The sequence below is a fragment of the Theropithecus gelada genome, chromosome 19 (genome assembly GCF_003255815.1).
Source record: "Theropithecus gelada isolate Dixy chromosome 19, Tgel_1.0, whole genome shotgun sequence".
NCBI lineage: Eukaryota > Metazoa > Chordata > Mammalia > Primates > Cercopithecidae > Theropithecus > Theropithecus gelada.
In genome coordinates this window covers 26,878,672-26,897,825 of record NC_037687.1, presented here as the reverse complement: position 1 = coordinate 26,897,825, position 19,154 = coordinate 26,878,672, and the positions used below count along the sequence as shown (strand labels likewise).

Genomic DNA, 19,154 nt, shown 5'->3' with positions numbered 1-19,154 from the left:
CCCAAGCTGGAGTGCAGTGGCCGGATCTCAGCTCACTGCAAGCTCCGCCTCCCGGGTTCACGCCATTCTCCGGCCTCAGCCTCCCGAGTAGCTGGGACTACAGGCGCCCGCCACCTCGCCCGGCTAGTTTTTTGTATTTCTTAATAGAGACGGGGTTTCACCCTGTTAGCCAGGATGGTCTCGATCTCCTGACCTCGTGATCCGCCCGTCTCGGCCTCCCAAAGTGCTGGGATTACAGGCTTGAGCCACCGCGCCCGGCCAATTTTTGTATTTTTAATAGAGACGGGGTTTCACCATGTTGGACAAGCTGTTCTCGAACTCCTGACCTCAAATGATCTGCCCGCCTCAGCCTCCCCAGTTGCTGGGATTACAGGTATGAGCCATCGTGCCCCGCCTGTATTTTGCATTATATTTTTATTGGACGGTGCTGATCTCTCTCAGATATCTCTCCCTCCCGCTCTGACTCCCTGCAATGCAGCTTCTTCCGCAGAGTCCTACTCAGATGTCTAATACACATCTCAAATTCAGCATGACCAAACCACACTCGGGTTCTGCCCTCTCTGACCCATTTTCCTGTAGCCTTCGTCACACTGCTGCAAGGTCTGACACCATTCACTCACCTACTAAATGTCCCCACCTCATCCTAGCACAGCACATATAATCCATCGACTCTACTCCCGAAACATGCCCTTCTCATAACCACATGACCGCCACAGCCCTGGTCCGAGCCGCCACAAGCTCTGACCTGGACCTGGTGATGGATGCCTGGCTGGTCTTGTTGCCCCACAGTCACCCCTTACAGTCTGTACTTCTGCTTATGATTTCCTGGGCTATTTGAATCTGGGGATCATCCTCTTTCATTCGTTCTGGAATAGTTTCAACCATTATCTCTCTTCGAACACTGCCTCTGTCACAATTTCTCCCTACAACTCTAAACGGCATTCTGTTAGGTGTTCTCTGTCTTCCATGAGTCTCAAGTCTCTTTCCTAAAATCCCCATTGCTTTGTTTCTTTGGGATGCATTTTGATGTCTTTCTTCAGTTCTACTGCCTGGTCACTAATTCTGGCTTTGGCTGTGTCTACTCTGCTAACTAAAGTGGACACTGAATTTTTATTTTTTTAAATATTTGTTTGTTTGTTTTTTTAGACAGGGTCTTGCTCTGTCGCCCAGGTTAGAGTGCAGTGATGGGATCACAGCTCACTGCAGCCTCATCCTCCCAGGCTCAAGCAATCCTCCTGCCTCAGCCTCCCGGATGGACTACCCAGGCACACGGCACCCCACCTGGCTAATATTTTAGGTTTTGTGGCAATAGGGTCTCACTATGTTGCTGATCTTGAACTTCTGGCCTCAAGTGATCGTCCCGCCTCAGCCTCCCAAAGTGCCTGGATTATAGGTGTGAGCCACTACTGTGCCTGGCAATTTTTGACTATTTCAATTATATTTTCAAATCTGCTTAAACTTTACTCATATTTTAAAATGCTTCTGTTATTTATTGAAACATATGAAATATACTTATTTTACATGCTGTATAATTCCAATTCCAAAGTTATTTTCTGTTTTCTTTTTTTTTTTTTTTTTTTTTTTTTGAGACAGAGTCTTGCTCTGTCACCCAGGCTGCAGTGCAATGGCACGATCTCGGCTCATTGCAACCTCCGCCTCTCAAGTTCAAGTGATTCTCCTGCCTCAGTCCCCCAAGTAGCTGGGATTACAGGTGTGCGCCACCACGCCTGGCTAATTTTTGTGTTTTTACTAGAGATGTGGTTTCACCATGTTGGCCAGGCTAGTCTCGAACTCCTGACTTCAGGCGATCTGCTCACCTTGGCCTCCCAAAGTGCTGTGATTACAGGTGTGAGCCACCACACCCAGCCTTCTGTTTTATTTCTGCTGTCTGCTGATTCTCTCTCATGGTGTCTTGTGTGTGTTTAGAGATTTTTGGCTCTGAGCTACTCATGTCACTTGGAGCTTTATCTGTGGATATCACTGAAGCTTGTGGTGAAAATGGGTTTCCTCAGAAAAGTATCATGTTTGCTTCTGTGAAGCACTAGGAAACCTCCAGTTTCCATCACTTTAAACTAAAGGTTGACTTAGGGCTTTTTGGACTACCCAGATGGGGTAAAGTCAGGCTGAAAACCAGTCTGAGGGCTGTTCCATGCCAAAATTTCAGACAGGTAATTTTCCTTATAGTCCCCAAGGGGGTTTATTTCTAGGTCACTCTCACTTTGAAGTATAGCCTTCGAAAACTTCTCGGACAAGCTTTGTCTTCTGTTCCCAGAGGCTGCAGGGCCCCAAAACCGATACTCGGGTTCACCCAGGTCAGCAAATGCCTTCTAAGCAAACGCTGGCTCCAGCACACAGCTCATCTGCTTGGGTGCTTGGTTCCTCTTTGCTTGTGGCCTGTGTGCTCCTCATTTTCTGGCTACCTCATGAATCCATTAAATAATATTGTCTTTCCTCTCTTATCCAATATTGACAGTTAGGTTTCAGGGAAAACATGAGTTGGGTACCTAGTTGACCACACTGCCAGAAATAGAAGTCCCACCTGTGTGCACACCAAGCTGGAGTACACTGGCGCCATCACAACTCACAGCCTCCACCTCCCGAGCTCAGGGGATCCTCCCACCTCAGCCTCCCGAGTAGCTGGGACTATAGGTGCATGCCACCATGCCCTGGCAATTTTTGGAATTTTTAGTAGAGATTGGGATTTTGTCATGTTGCCCAGGCTGGTCTTGAACTCCTAGACTCAAGCAATCTACCTGCCTCAGCCTCCCCAAATGCACGGATGACGTGAGCCATCACACCTGGCAAATTCTACACTTCATCCTGCGATTCTTCCATCACCATTTGTCTCCTGCTCCAGACCATGAACACGGGAGGGCAATGACCATGTCCGCCTCTGGTCAGGACAACATCCCCAGCAATCAGCAGAGTGCCTGGCACATAGTATGTGCTCAGCAAATGTTTGGTGAATGAATGGAGATGAGGAAGTTCCGGAGGGCCGTCACCCATGGCGTACAGTTATCCCTCTTATCACAGGTGTTACAGTTCTGCAGTTCAGAGGCACCCCACTGGCTTTGTGGGGAAGCAGCCTCACACCGTCAAGTCAGCTTTGTATCACAGGAAGACACAAGTATGGGGCTGCCGCTGGAACCACTGGGTCCCCAGCCCAGCGTTAGCCCACATGCCGGCTGGGAGGCTTTGGGCAGGCGACACAGCCTCTCCGAGCCTCACCCTTGGTTGAGACTCATCACCCCTAAGCTCCCCACTGCCAACGGGTCCCCACTGCCTTACCCGGCCACCAGGATGCGAGGGATGTCAGCGGCAAAGGCCTCACCCATCTCCCGGCTGCCCACGTTGGCGATGCAGTGCAGGGCCAGGCACATGAAGGTGGGGTTGCGGCTGGCCAGGTCATTCTTGATGGCGTTGTTGATGAGGCGGATCAGCTCCGAGTTCGAGTTCACCAGCACAGAAATGAACAGGTAACCCTGAGGGGAGGGAGGTCGTGGATGGCTAGAAGCCTTGTGACTGAGTGGCCCCAGACCCAACCCTCAGACCCAGGAGTCCAGGCCCCCAGGCCCCTCCTCCCTCAGATCCACAAAGTCCAGGCCCCAGATTCAACCCTCAGACCCAGGAGTCCAGGCCCCCAGCCCCTCTTCCTTCAGATCCACAAGTCTAGGCCCCCAGTCCCTCCTCCCTCAGACTCAGGAGTCCAGACCTCCAGCCCCCTCCTCCCTCAGACCCAGGAGTCTAGACCTCCAGCCCCCTCCTCCCTCAGACCCAGGCGTCCAGACCTCCAGCCCCCTCCTCCCTCAGACCCAGGAGTCCAGGCCCAGCCCGTCCTCCCTCAGACCCAGGAGTCCAGGCCCCCAGCCCCTCCTCCCTCAGACCGAGGAGTCCAGGCCCCCAGCCCCTCCTCCCTCAGACCCAGGAGTCCAGGCCCTGGCACCCCCCTCTCCAGACTCACTATTTGCTTCTCTGTGTATTTATTGGAACTCAACAGGTTCACAGCCTCCATGTGCCCAAAGTCAATGTCATGGCCAAGCAGGAAGATGAAAAGCAGTTTACATACGTATTTTTTCTTACTGTAGCCATCCAAGGCTTTGTCTCCTAGGGTAAAGGAAGGAGGAAGGGGGAGCCAGAAATGAGGAAATGTCACAGGATAGGTCACAGGAGCCCCAGCTCCCAGCCCTGAGCCAGAAGTTGGGCCCCCAGCCTACCTTTGAACTTGGAGCGGATGTTGGCCAGTTCCTTGTTAATTCTCTTAATCTCCGCCTCTTTGCTCTTACCTGGGAGAGGAGGAAGAGGGTGGGCGGTGAGGGGTCTGGGGAGTCAGCCAGCTGCCTTCTCTTTCCCAGGCGCGGCCCCACCCAGCAGGAAGGGCAGATCTTCTCTGCCCCCAGGCACTGGGGCTCAGGACAGGCCAGGACCCCTTCTCTGGCTGGGAGCTTCAAAGAGGGAAGAACCACGGCTTGCTGAGCCCCACAGCACAGAGCACACACCCTTGGGCTGTCCCTGACTCCCTCTCTCCTTCCTCCTCCCACTGTGGCCCCTGATCTATGGGGCTCCTCAGGGCCCTGGACATGCTCCCTGAGAGCTCCTATCCCCACTCCCCATACGCAACGGACATGTGATGAATGAATGAATGAATGAATGAATGAAGAGCTCGGCTGGCCCCAGGTTGCTCACCCCTACCACTGAGCTCACTGCCTACTCTCCCAGTTCTCAATCCCATGAAGGTCCCACTGTCCACGTAGTCACCAGGTCAGACCCTTGGGTGCTGTTCTCACCCCCTTTGTCCCCACAGCCATGGATTCGTCCTCTCTCACATGGCCTGTCCCCACTGCCTCCTGTCCCCTGGCTGCCAACCTCTCCCCAATTTGTCTGGGACATTCCTACACCTCTGACAGGACCTGCTAATGGAATAAGTACAGAAAGCCTTCCCTGATCCTACAGGCCAGGTCTCTGCTTCCTCCATGTTCCTCAATGCCCTACAGCACCTGCTTTGGAGCACAATCTGACTAGATGCTCTCGGCCACCCTCTCTGCTTCTCCTGTCCCTGTTCCACTCACCCCAGACTTCATTCCTTCCTTGACAGATTCCACTGCTCACTCTGCTCCTCCAAACAGAACCTGGACATCCTCACGCCAATTGGGCTACTGCCTCATCCTTTTTATTTATTTATTTTTGAGACAGGGTCTTAGTCTGTCGCTCAGGCGCAGTGCAGTGGTGCAATCATAGCTCACTGTAACCTCAAACTCCTGGGATCCAGCGATCCTCCACCCTCAGCCTCCCAAAATGCTGGGATTACAGGTATAAGCCACTGTGCCTGGCTGCCTCCTCCTCTTAACTTGACCTTCAGAACATGTCCTGAGCATCTCCAAGGTGACCACTTCATCCAGACCCCATGCTCGCTCGCTGGGCTCAGTGAAGCAGCCTCCCCTCTGGGATGTGTTTCCATATCCTGGGCTCCTCCCTTGTGTTTCCATATCCTGGGCTCCAGGATGCCAGCTGGGGGTGCTCCACCCCATGGCCCACCAAGCCCTCTGCCCCTGTCACAGCCACCCTGCAAGTGTCGCCCCTCAGACCCCTAAGGTCCATCCAGGCCCCCTGGCCTCCATTCTGCTCTGGGAACACGCATGTCCTCCTGCCTCAAGGACCTTCACACAAGCTGTGCCCTCTTGCCGGGGCCACCCCTCCCGTCATCTTCCCGTCATTTGGGTCTTGGCTCCTGCCACCTCTGAAAGGCCATTCTGTTTCACTTCCTTAAAGTCAATTCTTTATTATTCTGCTTAAAGAGTTATTTTTCAAAAAGTCCTCTCTGGTACATTTCACCATGTCGCAATTTTATTTCTCTCCACTGTCGAACTTCCTCCAACTTCAGACTATAAGCATCAGGAGGGAGCTCCTAGAACAGTGCCCTGCATACAGCAGGTGCTCTATAAATGTCTAGTTATCTAAGGGGCAGAGATCTGCTCTGACCCACATTCTTCAGGGCGTAGTCTCCAGCAGGGTGAGGTGTGCATTCAATGAATGAATCAATGGCTGAGAAAGCAAGTATATGTGCCATCCCTCTCTCTAGAAATCCTGTCTTGTCCCTGCTCCCAACTTCTATGGAAGCTCCCATAAGCCTCACTTCAGATGTCACCTCCTCCAGGAAGCCCCTCTGATTAGCACCTCCTCATCAGTGCTAAGGGGACCCTAGTGCTGTACCATCCAATATAGCAGTTGTCAGCTAGTGGCTCCTGAGACCCTGAAATGTGGCCGTTCCAAACCGAGAGGTGCTGTCAACAGCAAACATACACGGGATTTAGAAGACAGTGTGGAGAAAAAATGTAAAATAGTTCAGTAAAAATTACAGGGGCTAGGCGCAGTGGCTCATGCCTATAATCCCAGCACTTTGGGAGGCCAAGGCAGGAGGATGGCTTGAGCCCAGGAGTTGCAGACCAGCCTGGACAACATGGTAAGAACCTGTGTGTCAACAGAATACAATAATATAAATTATAAAACATTGATCACATGCTGAAATAATAATTTGGGTATACTGGGTTATATAGACACAGTATTAAAATTAATTTTGCCTGTTTCTCTCTTTTTTTTTTTTTTTTTTTTGGTAGCCCAGGCTGGAGTGCAGTGGCGTGATCAGCTCACTGCAACCTCTGCCTCCTGGGTTCAGTGCTTTTCGTGCTTCAGCCTACGAAGTCACTGGGACTAGAGGTGCATAACACCACATTCAAATAATTTTTTTTTTTTTTTTTGAGATGGAGTCTCACTCTGTCGCCCAGACTGGAGTGCAGTGGCGCGATCTCGGCTCACTGCAACCTCCGCCTCCCAGGTTCAAGCAATTCTTCTGCCTCAGCCTCCCCAATTGCTGGGACTACAGGCGCCCGCCACCATCCTGGCTAATTTTTTGTATTTTTAGTAGAGACGAGGTTTCACCGTGTTAGCCAGGATGGTCTCGATCTCCTGACCTTGTGATCCACCCACCTCAGCCTCCCAAAGTGCTGGGATTACAGGCATGAGCCACTGCACCTGGCCCTAATTTTTTTTTTTTTTTGTAGAGATGAGGTCTTACTATGTTGCCCAGGCTGATCTTGAACTCCTAACTTCAAGTGATCCACCTGCCTCAGCCTCCCAAAGTGCTGGGATTACAGGTATGAGCCACCATGCCCGGCCTACATACATATGGTTTTGTCATAAATATATATATATACATACGCATACCTTATAGTATATATAAAATATATATATATCTAAAGAATATATGTGTTATTTAAATATATATGTATTACTTAATTTAAATAATACGTATTATTTCATTACAGTCCTGCCCCGCATATCAACATTTCAGTCATCAACAAATCGCACACACTGCAGTGGTTCCATACGATTCTAATACCTTATTTCCACTGTACCTTTTCTATGTTTAGATGCTCAAATACTTACTGTGTCACGGTTGCCTACAGGACAGTACCAAGCTGTGCAGGTTTTTTTGTTTTATTCTGAGACGGAGTTTCACTCTTGTCACCCAGGCTGGAGAGCAATCGCGTGATCTCAGCTCACGGCAACCTCCGCCTCCTGGGTTCAAGTGATTCTCCTGCCTCAACCTCCCGAGTAGCTGGGATTACATGCATGCGCCACCACACCCAGCTAATTAGTGTATTTTTAGTAGAGACGAGGTTTCACCACGTTGGCTAGGCTGGTCTCAAACTCCTGACCTCAAGTGATCTGCCCGCCTCAGCCTCCCAAAGTGCTGGAATTACAGGCGTGAGCCACTGCGCCTGGGCACTGTGCAGGTCTATAGCCCAGCAGCAACAAGCTGTGTCAGACAGCCTCCGTGAGTGGTAGGCTATACCATCTCCATTTGTGTAAGCACACTCCAGGATGTTCACACCATGACAAAACCACCTAACGATGCATTTCTCAGAACATATCCCCATCGTTAAGCAATACACGAGTGTATTCATTCAATTGTACTTAAAATGATTTAAATACATACACAAATATGTGCATGTATATGTATTCTTTAACTATTCTTTAAATTTAAAGAAATATATATCATATACACTTACATATTTATGCATTTCTTTAACTAGTATTCATTTAAAGAAATACGTATTATTATATGTATAATATATAGATTTCTCTCTTTTTTTTGAGACGGGGTCTCACTCTTTCACTCAGGTTGGAATGCAATGGTGTGATCTCAGCTCACTGCAGTCTTGGCCCCTTGGGCTCAAGTGATCCTCCCATCTCGGCCTCCCAGGTAGCTGGGACTGTGAGGTGCGCCACCACACTCAGCTAATTTTTTTTCTATTTTTTGTAGAGATAGGGTTTTGCCATGTTGCCCAGGGTGGTCTCAGCTCCTCCGCCCACCTCAGCCTCCCAAAGCGCTGGGATTATAGGCGTGGGTCACCGCTCCCTGCCAGGAAATTTCTTTTTTTTTTTTTGAGACAGAGTCTCACTCTGTCGTCCAGGCTGGAGTACAGTGGCGGGATCTCAGCTCACTGCAACCTCTACCTCCCACGTTCATGCCATTCTCCTGCCTCAGCCTCCTAAGTGGCTGGGACTACAGGCGCCCGCCACCACGCCCGGCTAATTTTTTGTATATTTAGTAGACACGGGGTTTCACCATGTTAGCCGGGATGGTCTTGATCTCCAGACCTCATAATCCGCCCGCCTCGGCCTCCCAAAGTGCTGGGATTACAGGCGTGAGCCACTGCACCTGGCCGGAAATCTCTTTTTAAAGTATTATTTAAGTTGTATTTAAAATGTATTTACATATATACAAATATGCATATATATATTTTTTTTCTTTATATAGGATTTTTACTTTTTTTCTTGAGACAGAGTCTCCCTCTGTCGCCCAAGCTGGAGTGCAATGTCTCCATCTCGGCTCACTGAAACCTCCACCTCCCAGGTACAAGCAATTCTCCTGCCTCAGCCTCCCGAGTAGCTGGGATTACAGGCGCCCGCCACCACACCCAGCTATTCTTTTTTTTTTTTTTCGTATTTTAATAGAGACAGGGTTTCACCATGTTGACCAGGCTGGTTTCGAACTTCTGACCTCAAGTGATCCACCCACCTCAGCCTCCCAAAGTAAAGTGCTAGGATTACAGGCATGAGCCACTGTGCTTGGCCTTTAAATAGGCTTTAAATGGTCCACATCTATTTGATGCTATCTTCTGCATAACTGGTATAATTTGCTATTAAAAAAAAAAAAAGAATTCAGAAAGAAAAGCAAAGCTCTTGGTCTTCAAAAGAGGAGCAGCTGTGGCCCTAAAGGGAGGGCTCTGGCAGAGGCCCAGCTCTGAAAAGATCTAAAGGCCCGTGATGGCCAGGGAGCCCAGGGACACGGTATGGGTGCTACTGGGGTAGCGCCTGGGGAAAGGGCCGAGGCAGCTCTGGCAGACCAGGATCATGGAAAGGACAACCCGGCACTCAGGGCCAGCAACAGGGGGAATGAGCTCACTGTCACAGGAAGCAAGCAAGCCTGAGAGGGAGTTTTAAAGGGATTCTCTCCTTCACAATGGGATTTCTGGGGCCAGGCTTAAGGATGAGTCACATCTACCCTGCTCTCGAGGCATCCCTGGATTGGGGTGGTGGCAGACAGGGACAGTGGCAAGTATTCTGAAAGAGGCACACGCATTTCAGGGCTGAGAGGCTAGAATGAGAATGGTAGGGAAGGCTTCTCTGTACACAGCTGCTGGGATCTGAGGATCAAAAGATGAGGCTGAAATGGACCAGGCGGAAACTGGGAGGCGCGCTCCAGGCAGGAGGACCAGCAGGTGCAATGGCCTGGAGGTAGGACAGCATGAGGCAAGGCAGGCGGTCAGAAAGCTTGAGAGCTCACGGTGATGAAAGGCAGAGTCTGAGGAATGCGGAGGGTGGGGGGAGGGGGGGCTGGAGACCAGCACAGCAGGTGGGGCCAGACCATGCAACCTCTCCTGAGTTTCCTGAGGTGCTGGGGAGCTATGGGAGGTGCCGGCCATGCTCCGTGTCCAGTAGCTGTTGCCGTGAGGGGTGTCTGGGTGCAAAGGCGGCCAACATCTTGCTCCAGGCAGAGTAAGGCAGAGTCAAGGGAAGTGCCGACGGTAACAGGGAGCTGCCTTACCTTGGGGCTTCTGGTTAGGGGAGATAACGCGTTCCCTAAACATGTAAGCCCCAGATCAGGGTGGGTCTGTTACTACCACCAAAGGCATCCTGTCAAACCGGGGCCCTGCCCTGGAGGGACTAATGTGCATTTATGAAGGTAACACAGGCCTTACCCAGCATCTCACCACAAAGGCCTTCAGAGCCTTCTAGACCAAGGACATTTTCTCTACTGAGACCGAGACCTGATGTGCTTCTTGTACAAGCCCCAACAGCCCTGAATCCTCAGAAAGCCTTCTGGAGGCTGGGTGCAATGCCTCCTGCCTATAATCCCAGCACTTTGAGAGGCTGAGGCAGGCAGATTGCTTGAGCCCAGGAATCTGAGACCCGTCTGGGTAACACAGCAAGACCCCATCTCGGCCAGGCACGGTGGCTCACACCTGTAATCCCAGCACTTTGGGAGGCCAAGGCAGGTGGATCACTTGAGGTCAGGAGTTTGAAACCAGCCTAGCCAACATGGCAAAATCCCATATCTACTAAAAATACAAAAATTAGCCAGGCGTGGTGGTACACGCCTGTTGTCCCACCTACTAGGGAGAAGGAGGCAGGAGAATCGCTTGAACCTGCGAGGTAGAGGTTGCAGTGAGCTGAGATCCTGACACTGCACTCAGCCTGGGCCATAGAGCAAGACTCCATCTCACAAAACACTGATAACACATTGAAATAATATTTTGGATATACTAGGGTAAAGAAAAGATATTAAAATGAATTTCACTGGTTGGTTTGCTTTTTAAAAAAAATATGGAGACAGGGTCTTGCTCTATTATCCAGGCTGGAGTGCAGTGGTGTGATCTTGCCTCATTGCAGCCTCGACCTCCCGGGCTCAAGCAATCCTCCCACCTCAGCCTCCCAAGAAGCTAGGAATACAGCTGCATGCCACCATGCTTGGCTAATTTTAAAAGATTTGTTTTTGCCAGGGGAGACGGGATCTTGTTGCCCAGGCTGTTCTCAAACTCCGGGGCTCAACTGACCTGCCCACCTCGCCCCCACAAAGTGCTGGGATTACAGGCGTGAGCCACCGCGCCCGGCCCCCGTTTTGCTTTTGTAATGTGGCAAGAAAATTTCAACATATGCCGGGTGTGGACAGAGCAAGACTCTGTCTCAAAAAAAGAAAAAAAAAAAAAGAAAATTTCAACATATATATGGCTTGCATTTCGGTGCTGGGTTACACCACTCATATTCTCAAGGTCATCACTATTCCCGAGTGATGAAAATATATTTTCCGTAAATAACAAAATCAAACCCTCTCATTCTCCTGCTTAGTCCTCCTGCTCAGCCGGGCGAACTATTCGGGCCACCAAGACCCCGCCTGAGTTGCCCCCTTACATAGTAAGGGTTTGCATGTTCATTTCCTCCTGGATCGGAACACCAGTGCCATGAGGCCAGGGATGTACGGCTGCTTCAGTCCCCACAGTGTTCCCAGGGCCCAGGGCAGCCTGACACAAGGGAGGTGTTGAATGTGGATTTGTGTACCAAAGCCATCAATCACACAATACCCAGCTGGAAACGGGTGGGGCTGGGGCTCAGGCCTGCATCTGTCCCGTTCTTAAGGGACACCAAATTGAAATCTGTTTGACTTTCTGTGCTCTCCACAGAAGCCAGAGGGATCATGTGAAAACTTGAGTCAGACCCTAGCACTTTTTCTCCTCCAAACCCTTCCATGGCTCCCAGCAGGCTCAAAGTAAAAGTAAAGTCCTCACTGCAGCCCACAAGGGCCTGCACCATCTACCCTGTTCCCTCTCTGGCTGGATCTCGCCAAGGCAGGAGCCGTCCTCTCCTCCTCCTTTTCTAAGTCCCTGCTGCACTCCAAGCACAATCCTGCCTCAGGGCCTTTGCACAGGCAGCTCTCTCCTCCAGAGGCATGCAAGCACCGTCCCCCACTTAATTAGATTCTCTGCTTCAACGCCACCTTTCCAGCGACACTCTCTGACCAGCCTACATAAGAGCATCATCCTTAACATCCCCAAGCCCTTTCCTTGCCTCATTTTGTACCAACACCTACTCCCACCTGTCTGGCCCCCGAAATATTCACCTGTGTAGTGGCCCATCTCCTCTCTAGAATGTAAGCACCCTAGGGCAGGGACTTGTGCCTACTGCTATAGCCCCATCACCTAGAACAGTGCCTGGCACCCAGCTGGAACTCAAGAAAGACTGGTTCCATCATTCATTCATTCATTCATTCATTCATTCAACTGGCAATCATCCCCTGAGGCCTCCCATGGGCTAGAACCTACAGAGGACAAAGCGGGGAACCCAGGGAGGAGTCAGACCCAGGGCCTGGGCTCGATGTCACCACTGCAGTAGATCACCATTTGGAGTGGGATGTGCTCTGGTGGAAGAGCTCAGGGCAGTGAGCAGCCAGCACCCCACTCCTATTGGCTCACTCGCCCAACTCTCCTAAGACCCCCTCCAACCAGACTCTGCCTAGATAGGAGGCAGCACCAGCCCTTGCTCCCTGTCAGATAAGACTTCTGCTGTATTCCTGCTGCAGACAGGAGGACAGAACACGCCCTCAGGCTGGGCCCAGCCTCAACCTCTCTCCCTCCTTATCTGCAGAATTTACCCTCCCTGCCCTCCTTAGAGCCTGCCTTTCACCTTCTAGACCCTTCCCCCTAGCCCCACTGTGCCCTTCAGATCCTCCTGCAGGCTGGCTCCACTCTTTCCTCTGCTCCTTTCTGAGCCTGGCCTCTCCTCACCTTCTCCTCCACATCCCTCCCCACTTCTCTTCCCTGCTTGACACCTTCGCCAGCGCTCTCAGGACAAACACGGACCTAGCCTCTGCCCACTCCCCAGCGTCAGATCCCATCCCTCTCTGCACCAGCCATGCTGCCCTTTTCTCAGTGTCTCGCTGGGGCATCAGGGCCTTTTTTTGTTTCCAGAAAGAATTCTTGAAAATAGAGAAGGGGACCAGGCGCAGTGTGCTCACTCCTGTAATCTCAGTACTTTGGGAGGCCGAGGTAAGCAGATCACTTGAGCCCAGGCGTTTGAGACCAGCCTGGGCAACATAGTAAAAATCCATCTCTGTGAACCCGGGAGGCGGAGCTTGCAGTGAGCGGAGATCGCACCACTGCACTCCAGCCTAGGCAACAGAGCGAGACTCTGTCTCAAAAAAAAAAAAAAACTCTACGAAAAATACAAAAAAATAGCTGGGCGTGATGGCATGTGTCTGTAGTCCCAGCTACTTGGGAGGCTGAGGTGGGAGGATAGTTTGAACCCAGGAGGCGGAGGTTGCAGCGAGCTGAGATCGCGCCACTGTACTCCAGCCTGGGTGACAGAGCGAGACTCTGTCTCAAAACAAAACAAAAAAAGAGACAGGGTCTTGCTGTGTTGCCAAGGCTGGTCTCAAACTTCTGGCCTCAAGCAATCCTTCTGCCTCCACCTCCTGAGTAGCTGGGACTAGAGACGCCCACCATGGCGCCCGGAAGTTAGGACCTTTGCACATGCCCCATCTCTGCCTTCACAGCTCTTCTGCACTGCCCTCAGCCTAGGTAACTCCCCCACTTCCTGCCCACACAGCTCCAAGGGTCTCTCGTGAAGCAAAGCCAGGCCGGAGCTCGCTGACCACACAGAGCCCCCATTTTCTCAACACGATGGCCCTCTTCCGCACTGGACTTAGGACAGCTGCAAATTCTTCTCCCCTTTAAAAAAAAAAAAAATCAAGATACGGCCGGGCGCGGTGGCTCACACCTGTAATCTCAGCACTTTGGGAGGCCGAAGCAGGCAGATCACTTGAGGTCAGGAGTTCGAGACCAGCCTGGCTAACATGGTGAAACCCCGTCTCTACTAAAAATACAAAAATTAGCCGGGCATAGTGGTGGGCGCCTATAATCCCAGCTACTCGGGAGGCTGAGGCAGGAGAATCGCTTGAACCTGGGAGGCAGAGGTTGCAGTGAGCCGAGATCGTACCACTGCATTCCAACCTGGGCGACAGAATGAGACTCTGTCTTGAAAAAAAAAAAGAGAGACAGATACAATTCACATACCATAAAACACCCTTTTACAGTGAACAATTCAGTGTTCTTTAGTACATTCATGATGTTGTGCAACCATTACTACTATCTAATTCCAGAACATTTCTTTTCTTTTTTTTTTTTTAAGAGATGAGGTTTCACTATGTGACCTGGGCTGGATTCGAACTCCTGGGTTCAAATGATCCTCCTACCTCAGCCTCCCAAGTAGTCCCAGCTATAGGCTTTTTCATGAACCCAAAAGAAGCTCTGAATTCTGCCGGGCACAGTGGCTCACATCTGTAATCCTAGCACTTTGGAAGGCTGGGGTAGTGGATCACCTGAGGTCAGGAGTTCGAGACCATCCTGATCAACATGGAGAAACCCCGTCTCTACTAAAAATACAAAAATTAGCCCGGCGTGGTGGTGCACACCTGTAATCCCAGCGACTCAGGAGGCTGAGGCAGAAGACTCGCCTGAACCTGGGAGGCAGAGGTTGCAGTGAGCCAAGATCACCCCATTGCACTCCAGCCTGGACGACAGAGTGAGACTCCGTCTCAAAAAATAAAAAAAGAACCTCTGCATTGATGAGCAGTCACTCCCCATCGCACCAGCCCCCTACTCTAGGCAACCACTAATCTCCTTTCTGTCTCCATGGATTTGCCTATTCTAGATAGTCCATCTACATGGAATCATATGACACGTGGCCTCCTGTGTCTGGCTTCTTTCACTTGGTGTCATGTTTTCAAGGTCCATCCCTGTGGCAACATGTAGCAGGACATCGTTATTTTTTATGGCCCGGTAATATTCCATTACATAGACCACATTTTGTTTATTTCTCAGTTGATGGGCATTTGGTCCGTTTCCGTTTTCCAGCTATCATGAATAATGTTGCCATGAACACCCGTGTCTGGGTATTAGCATGAAGGACAATTGCAATTTGTATGTTGCACCTTCTCCCCCGCGGGGCTGGGAGCTTCATGGGGGGGTGGACAACTCTGTCCTGTTCACCAACGTCCTCAGCATTCAGCATAATTCTTTTTTTTTTTTTTTTTTTTTGAGACGGAGTCTTACTCTGTCGCCCAGGCTGGAGTGCAGTGGCCGGATCTCAGCTCACTGCAAGCTCCGCCTCCCGGGTTCACGCCATTCTCCTGCCTCAGCCTCCCGAGTAGCTGGGACTACAGGTGCCCACCACCTCGCCCGGCTAGTTTTTTGTATTTTTTTAGTAGAGACGGGGTTTCACTGTGTTAGCCAGGATGGTCTTGATCTCCTGACCTCGTGATCCGCCCGTCTCGGCCTCCCAAAGTGCTGGGATTACAGGCTTGAGCCACCGCGCCCGGCCTCATTCAGCATAATTCTTAAGACATGCGAGCCGTTCAACATACGCTTGCTAAGAAAAGGCCTCTGATTCTCTAGTCCTCATTCCTGCAGCTAAATTCCTTCCAGTGCCCCAAGCCTGCATCTCCCCTCTGTCCTCTGGCTCCTCTCTGGGGCCCTGCAGTGACGGGACGATCTCTTTCCTTCCCCAACCCCCATCATCAGATCCCTTTGCAAATCCTGACAGTTTTCCCTTCAAATTGTATTCCAGGCCAGGCACGGTGGCTCACGCCTGTAATCCCAGCACTTTGGAAGGCCAAGGCGGGTAGATCACTTGAGGTCAGGAATTCGAGACCAGCCTGGCCAACATGGTGAAACCCCGTGTCTACTAAAAATATAAAAATTAGCCAGGCGTGGTGATGGGTGCCTGTAATCCCAGCTACTGGGGAGGCTGAGGCAGGAGAATTGCTTGAACCTGGGAGGCGGAGGTTGCAGTGAGCTATGATCATGCCACTGCACTCCAACCTGGACAACAGAGACTGTCTCAGAAAAAAAAAAAAAACAACGTATCACCAACCCACTTCTCACCAGTCCCTTCTCACCCCGTTAAGCCAGCACTATCTCTCACCCAGAGGCCTGCAACATCCTCCTAATTTGGTTCCCTGCTTCCACGGCTACCTCTAGAATCTGTTCTCACAGCAGCCAGAGGAATTATTTTAAAACATCAATCGGTCACGTCCCTCCTCTGCTCAAAATATTCTCACGCAGACAAAGGCCAAAGTGCTCACCATGGCCCAGAAAGCCTTTCCCGATCCTGTTCCCACCCCTCTCCACTCCCGCCCTCTCTCCCTCTCACTCCCTCAGGTCCAGCCACACTGACCTTCTCCCTCTCACTTGAACACACGTCAAGCATGCCACAACCTCAGGACCTTTGAACGCACCTCCCCGTGCCAGGACCCCTTTCCTCCAAAATCCAAAGGGCTTGCTCCACTCAGCTATGACTTCTTTCATGAGGCCTACTGAGTACCCTCTCAATCCCAGTCCCTCTCCTGCCCATTTCCTCATTTTTCTTCACAGCACCAGTCAGGTCCTGAGGTTGTATCTCAGGGTGTTCCCTGTGCGTATGTTCTGTCTTCCTCGGGGAAGGGAGCTCCCAAGAACAGGAGTTTCTTTTTCTTTTTTTTATTTTTGGAGATGGAGTTTCACTCTTGTTGCCCAGCCTGGAGTGCAATGGTGTGATCTCGGCTCACTGCAACCTCCGCCTCCCGGGTTCAAGCGATTCTCCTGTCTCAGCCTCCTGAGTAGCTGGGATTACAGGCGCCCATCACCACATCTGGCTAATTCTTGCATTTTTAGTAGAGACGGAGTTTCACCATGTTGGCCAAGTTGGTCTTGAACTCCTGACCTCAGGTGATCCGCCTGCCTCGGCCTCCCAAAGCGCTGGGATTATAGGCGTGAGCCACCGCACCCGGCAAGAACAGGAGTTTCTGTTCATTATTGTCATCCCAGCGCCTAGAACACGGCCTGGACAACACTAGAGCGATCAAAAAGTATTTGTCAAGTGAATGAATGAATAAATGAGCCTTCAGAGGCAAGACGCTGTTATGAATGAAGTTTGCAGACAAGAAGACGTCCTGAAAGAGGTTAAATGACTCGTAGGGATTCACATCCCTGGTGGGTAACAAAGGCAGTATATATCTGCTAACAGTGGCCCCCAGCTATTCCACAACCCCTATCACTCCGCCCCTTGTCATAACAAGTGATCATTTCTCCTTCAACTGATACCCAACTGTTTCCACCCTCCTGTTCCCTGAGCACCTACTACATGCCAGATCCTTCCATAACAGTTAAATTCTAAAACAACAACAATCACTGGGTACTTTACAGAGCTGCTGTTCAGAGCCAGCGGAGGAAAAACAATAGCCAAGTTCCATCTGGGGCCTGGAACTCGAGAAAGGCCTGACTCACAGGCATTGTCACAAGCCCCTCAGGAAGATACCATCAGCAGTCTCTCTTGACAGATGAGGAAACTGAGGGGTGAAGTCCCTCATTCAAGGTCACACAGCTAGGGAGTGGCAGTGCTCAAACGCAAACCCAAGTCTGGCTGACCCCAGAGCCCACGCGGATACAGCCTCTGAAGACTCCTGGCAGCTCCAATCTCCAACAGCCATTCCCAGGAGTTGAGAGCTGACTTGCCGCCAGGCTTCATTGTCACGACAACTCTTCCTGGCAGGGACCACTGTCCCCATAATACTGTGGCCAAATAGAAAAGGGCTCAGATCCCTGCCTGTCCTGCTGCCTGACCCCTGACCTCTCTCTGGGATTAGACTTCCCCTATCCCCAGCTTTCCAGATCTCTACCCCTCAAGGACTTCAGAACCCAACGCCTTCCTTGAGGTCTGGGCGCTCCTTCTTCTGCCCTTCCCCCAACCCGCCACTCTAACGTCCTCTCCTTTCCAGGCCCCCCTTCCCTGTCACAGGTTCTCCCAAGACCTTACACCAGCAGCTCTTTTCCTCTGTGTTCCTTGGGTCCCTCCTTTCCCCTCAGCTGCCCCTCTAGCCCCCTCCCCACTGCCTTCCATATCTTCTAAGCAATCTCCCACCCTGAAGCCCCTCTATCCCTCACCAGGGTGTCCTTATAGTCTCCCCCTCCCATCATCTCCCCGCCCCAAACGCGTGGACTTTCACCCACTCTCAGGCCTCCTCTATACCACTGGCCAGGAGCCTCGGTGACCTATCTAACCCCTTTCCCCAGTATGACACCCCCTATCCCAGGCCCTCAAGCCCTGCTCCATTAGGCTTCCGGCATTCCACTTCCTCCAGGTCCCCTCTGGCTTCCTCCCATTCCATCGCTCCACAGGGCACCCCCACCATGCACTTCTTTCCCTTCTTCCCTACATTAGGAATCCCTCTCACCCCATCGTTTGTACGATCCCCCAGCTTTTCAGTCTTTCCCAGGGGACACCTCTATGCTCCCATCCCCGGGACCTCACTGTCCTCCTCCCCTTTCAAGCCCTCCCGGACCCCTCTAGCTACTCCGTGTCGTCACCTCAAGAGGCACTCTATGACACCCCAAGCCCCTGCGTGCCCCCCACCCTAAAGTTCCTCCCGGGGCCCATCTATGCTCTTTTTCTACGACCGTAGAGCTTTTGATCCCCCGGGTCCCTCTGTGACCCCCAAACCCCTCAGTTTCACGCTCCCCCCTCCCCCGCGTCTCCAGTGTCCCCCGGCCGCGCGCTCACAGTTCCGGATGTCGGAGATGAACACAGCGAGCCCCCGCATCCCATCGCCCTTGGACACGGCCGGCATGATGGCGGTGGTGTCGGCTCCAGGCCTGGCCGGACAGGGCACACAGCAGCGGGGGCTGGCAAGCGGGGACCGGGCGGAAAGGACCCCAGGCAGCGCCAAGGAGCCCAGCCGGCCGCGGGGAGGGCTGGCTGGCTGGCGGGAGGGCTGGCAGGCCGTGGCACCGCCCCCTGCCCCTCCCCTCAGCCCGCCGTCCGGAGCTCTGAGCCTCCCATTGGTTTGGGCTCCTGCCGCTCACACTCGCGTTTCTCCCCACTTCCTCTCTCATTGGCCGCTAAGCAAAGGCACGACGCTGCCATTGGTCCACTGTTCCGCTATTTCCGTTTGGGAATGAGAAGGGGGGGAGGAGGCGTTGCCCAAAAGACGGGCGGGGTTCGATTGCGCATCATGGACCCGCCCCCTTCGCGCGGCCAGGTCAAACACTGATTGGATCTAGCGG

The 19,154-nt window shown here is 51.9% G+C and overlaps 1 protein-coding gene across 3 annotated transcripts in view; it reads right to left on the bottom strand.

Moving 5' to 3' along the window:
• Positions 1-18,918, bottom strand: part of AP2A1 (adaptor related protein complex 2 subunit alpha 1) — a 43,300-nt gene extending 24,382 nt beyond the window's left edge. For 2 of the 3 annotated variants that reach the window (XM_025366604.1, XM_025366605.1), the window contains exons 1-4: positions 18,652-18,918; positions 4,215-4,283; positions 3,962-4,104; positions 3,289-3,482 (exon numbers count right to left, since the gene is read on the bottom strand). In XM_025366604.1, coding sequence (XP_025222389.1) covers positions 3,289-3,482; positions 3,962-4,104; positions 4,215-4,283; positions 18,652-18,718 — 473 coding nt within the window. In that variant the 5' untranslated portion in view covers positions 18,719-18,918. The remainder of the gene's footprint in view (positions 1-3,288; positions 3,483-3,961; positions 4,105-4,214; positions 4,284-18,651) is intronic. The other variant, XM_025366606.1, reaches the window with a different exon arrangement.
• Between the last annotated feature and the right edge of the window lie 236 nt (positions 18,919-19,154).